This window comes from Chenopodium album, chromosome 19, assembly GCF_948465745.1.
Source record: "Chenopodium album chromosome 19, dcCheAlbu1.1, whole genome shotgun sequence".
NCBI classification, from domain to species: Eukaryota; Viridiplantae; Streptophyta; class Magnoliopsida; order Caryophyllales; family Amaranthaceae; genus Chenopodium; species Chenopodium album.
Window position 1 is genome coordinate 41,304,594 of NC_137852.1, and position 9,001 is coordinate 41,313,594.

At 37.2% G+C, this 9,001-nt stretch overlaps 1 protein-coding gene across 2 annotated transcripts; it reads right to left on the reverse strand.

Annotated features, from left to right (window-relative positions):
* Nucleotides 1–412: 412 nt before the first annotated feature.
* Nucleotides 413–8,650, reverse strand: LOC145595655 (U-box domain-containing protein 62-like). Of its 2 annotated transcripts, XM_081652074.1 has the most exons (8): nt 7,807–8,650; nt 6,916–7,225; nt 6,514–6,595; nt 3,592–3,649; nt 3,300–3,388; nt 2,975–3,070; nt 2,820–2,890; nt 413–801 (listed from the first exon to the last, which is right to left on the reverse strand). In XM_081652074.1, exons 1-8 carry the CDS (start codon nt 8,303–8,305, stop codon nt 678–680), a joined length of 1,329 nt encoding a protein of 442 aa, XP_081508200.1. In that variant the 5' UTR covers nt 8,306–8,650; the 3' UTR covers nt 413–677. The 2 variants fall into 2 exon arrangements, 1 of the variants encoding a protein (XP_081508200.1); XR_014102984.1 differs by lacking the exon at nt 413–801 and having other exon boundaries at nt 2,818–2,890; nt 2,975–3,093.
* Nucleotides 8,651–9,001: the final 351 nt, after the last annotated feature.

The window sequence follows — 9,001 nt, forward strand, 5'->3', positions numbered from 1 at the left end:
TTTTAGTAGTCTTATACACATTTTAGAGCTTGAAGTCATTACATTTACCTTTTAAAACATTCACTTCTACTTCCGATTAATTTAAACGTATACCTAGGTGTATGTAAGAAATTCTAAAGAAAGATAAGGCATAAATATCGGTATTTTAGGGCGAGTTTTAGAAATTCACTTTGGCAGTGAACCTCTTTCATTTGCACAATATTATTGGACTGGGCTTCTATCAATGTCCTTCACTAAAACAGTACAACTGCCTCCGGGCCGGGTGCTCTGTGAATCTGGGCCGTGGTTCGATTCTATCATCATAAAGGTACCAAACCTTCCACACCAAAAGCTCCCTTAGGACTTTATAGATCATGTTCCTATGAAGATCAGAGTAGCTAAGTCTATTTATTTTTTATTTTTTTTTTTCAAATATAAAAGCGCATATTTTTTTATAAAATGGCTTGTATTAAAATACAAAAGTAGGATTTAAAAAAAAAGTTACATACAATGATACAACGGAATAGAAGTAATACAAAGGCGCATATACTCATAGCCCCAGCAAAGTTCCCCTATCCTATGGCGAAAAGTGAAATGGCTCCCTCTATTTACAAGACCTCAAAGTGTCATCTTCAACCTCTCAAGATCCTAACCTAAAATTGTTTTGTTAGATTAAACACCACCAAAGCATGTTGTGGCTACAGCCAATTTGGTGTCACCTTCTCTGAAATTGGCTTTGAGGAAGGGTTGTCTGGAACCTTTTCCAGTGACCGATATTGCAGTTTTACACTCTCTGCATTGTCCAGTGTCTTCACCACATACCTAACAAGTGAATCAGGGATTTTCAGTAATGTTCGTGACAAAGGACGCAAATTATACCATTAAAGCCAAACTAGATGCAAACTGATAACTGATTCAACAAAAGCTACAATGGACTCTGTAATAAGCAAGCTAGCTTTATAAAGAGAAATAAGTAATCTAGAGAGTTGAGACTAGAGATAACAGCGATTGGGAGGTGGGTTGAACTCCAAGCTTTATTAATATTATTATTTTAAATGAATGAAATTACTCAATAAACCAGCTTTGTGGGATGGTCATAGTACTCCACCCAGCAGCCCACCTCGACACTTTTACTTGGTCACTATCTTAAACTCTTAAAGAACTACTCCGTATAAACTATCCTTTATAACCAAATTTTTCTAGAAGAGTTCCAAACTACAATGTTGCTCAGACTCGGTAAACTTTCTGAAAACAAGTGTGTCATTGAGTCAAACATTAGCATTTTGCTCATTTTAACATGTTTTTGAATCAGATTGAAGTGTCTGTCCATATAAGCAACCATGTCAAGGCATCTGATACCCCAAGAACTTGTTTGTTTAAGGTTTTATATTAAATGAGTTCAGAAGTTATCATCAAGTCATTTTTGATTAATAAGTTTTTGATCTTTAATAATGCACCTCCATCATCAAGTAGCTGATTCTCTTCACTGATTTTTATTACAACAATAGTACAATTACCACCCAAAGATATGGTAGGAACTAGATAATAAGAATAAATCAGTGTTTTCTGATCGTAGATGTGTATGACTTTGGACATTCACATGAGATGTAAATACTCCTTAAACAAAATCGTTACCAATCATTAGTTTATTACCTTTCACCAAATGAGCCATTACGAATAATGAAGAATTAGGATGCATGAACAACAAAGCAAATTCAACTATTCAAGTGCAAAAAAACTCATTGTAGAGTTCTTCTCTCTCTTTTTGTTTTCTTTTTTTCTTTTATTTATTTATTCATTTTTTTTTTGGGGGGGGAGGGGTGGTGGTGGTGGTGGTGGAGGAGGAGGAGGTGGTGGTGATGGGGTATTAGGTTCAAGACCAACATGTAGTGGGTACCACAGGTTTCAGAAAGGCTATGTAGAAAAATTAAAAAAGAATTAGTTCAAGGGTGGCAAACACATTCCTCTTAGTCAGAAGGAAGTTAAGAGAAGCTTGGGCAATTGGCACGGCGGTGCAAGGAGCATGCAAGCCTGTGCTGGTCATGGTATTCCCATGCCAAGGAGTATTTAGTTTTCTTAAAGATGTGTAAGTTTAGGATATAAAGAGGCCTAGAATATATTTTGGTGGCAGTAGAATTCCATGTCCTATATGAGAAGGTAATGGGTTATTTACTCACTACCTATGTAACTATGTTGTTTATGAAAGTTCTCAACACTTCCTCTTACACTCTCTCTATTACTTTATCCACTTTTTTTTCCTTACACCCACTAATCACAATACACTCTCCAATTGCTTTACTTTATGTGCAGACAGTAAATGTTAAGAACTTTCAGAAACAAAGGTAAAACTTATTTTGTGACTTGTGGATAGACTTGTGAGGGTTGTGGTGAACACAAGAGGACAGCCAAGGGGTGGTGTAATTTATGTAAAAACAGCCTAGTTTAGGTGTAAGTATGAATCTTACACCTTGCGAGAATTTCAATGTTAAAAGCCTTGCAAGTATACATTAATGATGTAATCTTAGGAAGTTAGAATCCTAGAAGGTTGATATTCTCTAAAGAAAGGTAGAGTAAGCTAACGGTTGAGCGTTCTTGGGATGAATTTACATACTAACACGATCTATGGAGATTGTCTCGGTTGTGGTCTATCACTAATAGGCTTGATTAGTTATACAAGATTGTGGATTTTTCACCTATTTGATTAGTGAAGTGTTCTCTACGTATATTTTGTGGTGATTAATATATTTTGTAGTTTGCACACCCTTCCATTGGATGAGTAATGTGTGTGTTTTCCAATAAGTAGGGGGGGGGGGGGGATAGGACGTAGTAAGTCAACTGACCATCCATTCAAGCATTGTGTCGTAACAATTGCCTCACGGCCCACAAAGCGTTGTGGTGTCCTCTTGTTTCCCTGATAGAAGTTACAGTTCTATCATCAGTTTCTAACCTCAAAGAAAATGGCCAAAACAAACAAAAACGTGAATATTTCACTAACCTTGATGATGACTCTGTCGGTCACAACAAATGGAAACTGTACACCTCTTCCTCTTGGTGAATCTAAGAAAGATGAATCACCATAATTACCCTTGTCCTGCATAACAGACAGGCAATCAACTGTAGTTCGTTTCAGTTACCACGTAAAATCTAGTTCGAACAAGTCTGATTGTCTACTATTCGCATCACACATGAATTGTCCACTCGCCCCTCACCCTTCCACCCAACAACTCACACTAAAAAAGCCATCTCTTGAGAATACCTAAATTTTCCATTAGAAGGAAAAAATAACAGTTAATTTGAATTCACTAGGAAACAAAAGAAACCTGTTCAAGCCTCTCTCTTCTCCTTTTGGAAGCTTTGTACATCTGCAAATCTTCATCACGTCGAAAAGCTTGAACAGCAGTTCGAAGAGCTGAAAACAACCAGAAAATTATATGAATTGTAAGAATAAAACACAACCTACAACTAAACTAAAGGTTGAAATTCGCACAGAAATTCATTTCTCCTAAGTGGATACAGCAGATTCACAACATGAAGGGAGTTACATTGACCTCAATATCATGAGCAGATTATTCATCGAAGCTAAAGTTTCAATCTCTGTATTTAATCACTTACAGAGATTTTTTGCCACCGACTCTTCAGTTACAGGATTCGAGCACGTATAGCAAGCTTTCTGCAAATAGAAGAAAAGACATAATTTGATCATATTTTCTCAAGAGGTAATAAAGTCAAAGCTTGAGAAAATGCTGAACTCTCCAACACATTAGTAAGTAACCAAGTATGAAGGATTTTGTTAGCAGGCTCCCGTGATTCAGTAATTCACTGTTCTATTCTACTTTACATTAACGTTGACCAAAGAACAAATGATAGTCATTACATTAACAAGGAGAGATGTAAAATGCCTGATGAATGACAAAAGGCATTACTGGGTATATACATTTAAAACTGAAATCCATAATATTAACACGTGTGTGTGCATGTGCTAATCAGACACAAAAAAACACTCTCACACACTACCCTACAGTCCTACACAGGAGACACACTCAGAGAGACAAAGCATTTTATAATAGCAAAGAAATGCTGACACAGGTTAAGATTCGCCAATAATGGAATACTCACAGAAGTTCTCAAGGGAGCATGTATTACTGTGCAAAGACAAAAATTTCCTTTCATGAAAAGGCTTATCTGATTTTCTAAGTCTGAATGAACAAACAAGAGAAGTTCATGACTTTAATACTCCTCCAGAGCCTCACTGACCAGGATCTTTCCTCAGGTACATAAATTACAGACAAATGAATACAGTAACCCTGCCCAAATATCTGTCAAGATTGACAGGTATCAGAAGTAGGATAAATTTTAGGATACTTTGGAGGACTCTTCTAGCTTTTGTGAGCTACCTGGAGAAATTTGAATCTTCTGGGAAATATTTGGGAAATAATATCAAAGGTATATAGAATATATCAAAAGGTTGAGTCAGTTGATTTCGCGACGATAAATTTTCTTATTAATGAATAAAATTAAAAACCTTGCTGATTAATAGTAGTGATATTTTGTATATTTTTTTAGGATAATTATGCTCCCTGCATTCAGGAAACTTCTCATTTCTCCTGGGCAGAGGTTCAAAGTCTCAAAGAAGAGAAATTATAGTGGAGTTTTGTTCATTAATAGTGAATAAATAGAGATAGGTATAGTAGAATGATTTTCAGGGAGGGAAGATGAGTGAAAGGGGGGACCCAAAGTGGGGAGGTTAGAGAGGATTAAGAACAATCTTTTCCCAAATGAGATTTGGGACGTTTGATAGGGGATAAACAGTATGTGGGTAATGGATGGAGTATGAAAGTCTAATGAGTGGGAAGACAGACCATTTGATCCAAGTTACATAGTGGTTGGATAAGAATGTTCAAAATATATTTCTCCTTGAATAGGAGTTTTGTGAAATCTCTTTGTTCCCTTTTAAACAAATGAACAAAAATACTTCGTACATAAAACCAAAGTCATTGATAAAAAATTGTCTAGTTCCTCTTTAAAGCTTCTTTTTTGTATTCAAAGAGTCATTTGTACTAGTTACCCAAATCATGAGCTTGCAAAAAACTGTCTTTTAACAAGCCTTGATCCTTTCTGAACACAAAGTGTGGGAAGTATATAGAAGTCACAAGACCTATAATTAGCCAAGTAAGAATTGACTAAGGAGAAAGTGCAACAAGAGTAAGAAATAGCCTAGTATGTAATTGTCTAGAGAGAAATATATAAAATAAAGCTTCTTAAATAAAAAATCGTCTATTACAATAACAGCTGAAGATCAGGTTTATTTAGCTAACATCAAGGGCATGAGACAGACAAGATTAAAATGTGATAAAGAGTGTATTGGATATCATGCAGTTTTCAACATTCGTCTGGAATGAAAATAATTATGTGTAATTGTAGTCTTTACTGGGGTTACTATTAACCAGATCAGTTGGAAACTAGTGTCACCTCAGTTGGTTTTGAGATTCAACAGTGACCATTCACTTGCTTTAAGGTTCCACAAAGTGATAGCCTAAGCTCTAAAGCTCGTTGGGAGCTTGTGGATAGTCGGATCATGAAATGTATGGATTGGGGGGATAAAGAACACACTTTTCATTGGGTGGGAAGATTAAGTTGCTTATAATATGTCATCCTTTACAGCCTTTGAGGACATAAGAGCATAGCCCGGGAGGAGGGGGGGGGGGGGGGGGGGGGGGGGGGGGAGTATGGATTCAGAACTTGTTAAGAAATTTCTTATTATTGAAGAGATGTTAAAGGGTTATAGTCAAGGTCGATATCACTGGGTTGATTTCTTTATCAATTGACAATTTGCTCACAAAACTCCTCAAAGAATGTCTTGAATCACCTATATCCATCCTGAAATGGATATTCACTCGTGAATTCAAGATTAAATGGACATAAAAATAATTTGTGGAAGCTTTCTAAGGATCATTAATTCCTACTAAGTATATTCCAACCAAAGAATTCATATAGCTGAGGTCACCACTCACCAATCAGCAAAGGGCTTTAATGGGTGGGTTTGCTGGCGTTCCAGCTTAGTAATAGATCAACAGGCTCTGATAAAAACCTGTGCCTACTCAACCTACATGAGATTCATACACTGAGTTTTATAATATTCACAGCCATTCACCAGGCAGCAATTTAAGCATTGCAATACCCTCATGAAAGAAGTTAATTGATCATGGCTCATCAATAACATATGGAGTATGCAGGAAGGTAGGTAAACAGGCATAGGCGCATAAGCCCATATAGCACATGGAACCAAATAATCCAAGCCAGAAACTTGGGTTATGCTGACAGATCAGTGATCAAATCACTATATCAATCAATACTATATATGCCAAGTTGCCAAAAAAGAAGGTAAATCAACATTGCAGACATATCAAATTGACCTTACAACAACTTCATATAGAATGCATCAAGATTCAAGGGTGCTAGGGAGGGGAGAGAGGAGGGGGGTGGAGGTGATCATCAGCTACATTTCATTTTACATAGGAATTTCAGATTACTCACCATTTTGATAACCTGCTGAATTCCACCGCCTCCAAAGGAGTGTCCACAAGGTAATATCATTGCATCATCCATTAGAGCTCCCCTGTGTAACCAAAACTTTGCAGCATAAACACTCAGATAAATATTTGGGTCATGGCGAGCTAGCGAATAGAGTCTTCAGAAATCACTCACTTGGAAACTCTAAGATAGAATATAATAATACAAAACATAAAAGAATAGCGAAACCCATAGTCTTAGGCTTCAAAGGAAAGTAGGGGAAACTCATATTCCATTCAATTGAACCATTATTGGCTAAATCTATGACTGATTCCGTCTGCATGCCTTTAAGGGAAAGTAGGGGAAAAATAAAGTATTTCAGGCCTCTGGTCAAACAAGAGAAGTTTAATTTCCACAAGCACTCACGTTATTGGATCAGAGAAAATTGCTCTCAGTGACTCTCCTGGATCACTAGAAATAGCGATGTCCTTCCTTCCACTGAACCCACAACCATTGTCCCCAGCTATATCCTTCTGACCTTGGCTGCAGCCTTCTGTTCCTTGCAACAACTGCATATAATACACATCACCACCATCATGCTCTGCAACTGTAACCATTTTTTGATAGTTCCCTACTCTTCCTTGCTGGTCATTCTCACTCGTAGTGACTCTATTCGCATTACCCCCTGGTTGCAAGATACCCCCATCCTTGATCATTATCTGCCTAGTTGATGAACCTACCATCACAAATTAACAGATTAACCAAAAGCTTTCACACCCAAACAAATTATAGAACTGGTCCATAACTTTTCTTATCATTACTCCCTCCCAATTTGAGATATCCAAATTCCTCGATACTGTGCATAAGATTCTAAACAATAAGTTTAGGCTTGAAATTGCATCCATTTCTCTATGAGGTGAAAAGAATGATCACATAACATCTCTAAATTAATTGAACTAGCAACTTCCAACCATTATCTATTTCATACTTTCATAGCCAACCTCCCTAATTCAAGCTATAAAAACGAATCAAATGCAGCATATAAAATCCTACAAATTGAAGATAGACACTCAATATCAACCCCAATTCTATCTCCATTACCCAATAGCCCAATACCACTACAACAATCACCACCACAATGCCACAAAGCTAATAGCATTCTCATACCGCGAATTGGGTAACATTGATCATCACTACTCATGAATTGCTAATTGTGAAATAAATTCAGACTTAAGATCACATTTAATCAAATTCATTAATCTAGAAATTAAGTAAATAAACCATGAAACTGATAAAATAAATTAACACATAACTTACCCAATAAACCATGATCCTTGGAATTACCAACCCCAATTTTCTCCCCAATTCCACTACTACTCCCTCCACAACCACTACTATGACTATTCTTCCTCCCACCAACAATTCCCACCAATCCCAACACTTCACCATCACCTTCCTCATCCTCCTCCTCCTCATCATCCTCATCCTCATCATCATCCTCCTCCCCGCTACTCGGTGTCGAGGCGGGTCCACCCCCATTCCAATCCCGAGACCCGCCTCGCCTCGGAGAAGCGGTCCCCTCTTCATAAACACCTACACCATCGCCACCTCGCCGGAGCTCCGGCGAGAAGTACCCCCTCTCACGGTGATCCATATCAAAGAGCTTGTTATCCAAATACCCGGGTTTTGAACCCGGATTAACGGGCCCCCGCCCGAATCTTAAAGGGTTGTTATTGCTCTGAAAAAGGAGCTGAGAATTCAAGTTGTCTTCCATTCTTTGAGTTGGAACCAAACCCATGTTCTCTGACGCCGCCATTTTTGGTCTGTGACCAACCTCAATATTTGACTATTTTGCAAAATTAAGGGAGAAAATTGAGGAGAAATGAATTTTGGGTATGTAAAGATTTATAAATTCGATATTTTTAGCAGAAATTAGAAGACAACCCCACAAAAATTGAAGTTTTTTTTGGTAATTTTTTGAGGGCAAAATAAAAATGAGCTTGGTGTAGGATACATAAAGATTGAATTTTTAATGCTAATTTCTAAGTTTGATCTTTGAGTGTGACTTTTTTTTTTTTGAAGACTCTTTGAGTGTGACTTAAAAGTGGGGAAATATAGAGATTTTGCTGATGATAAAGATCGAGGATAGGTTTGGGGCCAAAGAAGAAAAAAGTAAGCATAAATACATAATCATGAATTTTACATCATGCTGTTTTTAATATATGCAAGAAACTATAGACTGCCATGCTCCTCCTATCTGGAAGGAAATCGGAGATAGCCTTAGTTGGGGAGTGTAGGCTCATCACCTCATGTGACTTGTCAATATGTCTCGGGCTTAAGCAAATAGTGCCAGATTTTAAAAATAGTTATTTTGTGTCGAGTTTGTGCCTTTTATTCGTATAATTTTGGATTCTTGGTAAATTGGTAAGAAACAATTAGCTCGTGCAAAATATAAACAAATATTAATATTCATGCACGAATCATGGCTCACCGGTGTGCCTTATGTGCCAAG

What these genes read in the sequence shown, in the direction of transcription:
- LOC145595655 (XM_081652074.1), bottom strand. Translation starts at nt 8,305, where the DNA reads ATGGCGGCGTCAGAGAACATGGGTTTGGTTCCAACTCAAAGAATGGAA. An exon ending in TTCAGCAGGTTATCAAAATG is followed by an intron (nt 3,650 to 6,513) that starts GTGAGTAATCTG and finishes TTCTATTTGCAG; the next exon opens with AAAGCTTGCTATACGTGCTC. An exon ending in GTCGGTGGCAAAAAATCTCT is followed by an intron (nt 3,389 to 3,591) that starts GTAAGTGATTAA and finishes GGTTGTTTTCAG; the next exon opens with CTCTTCGAACTGCTGTTCAA.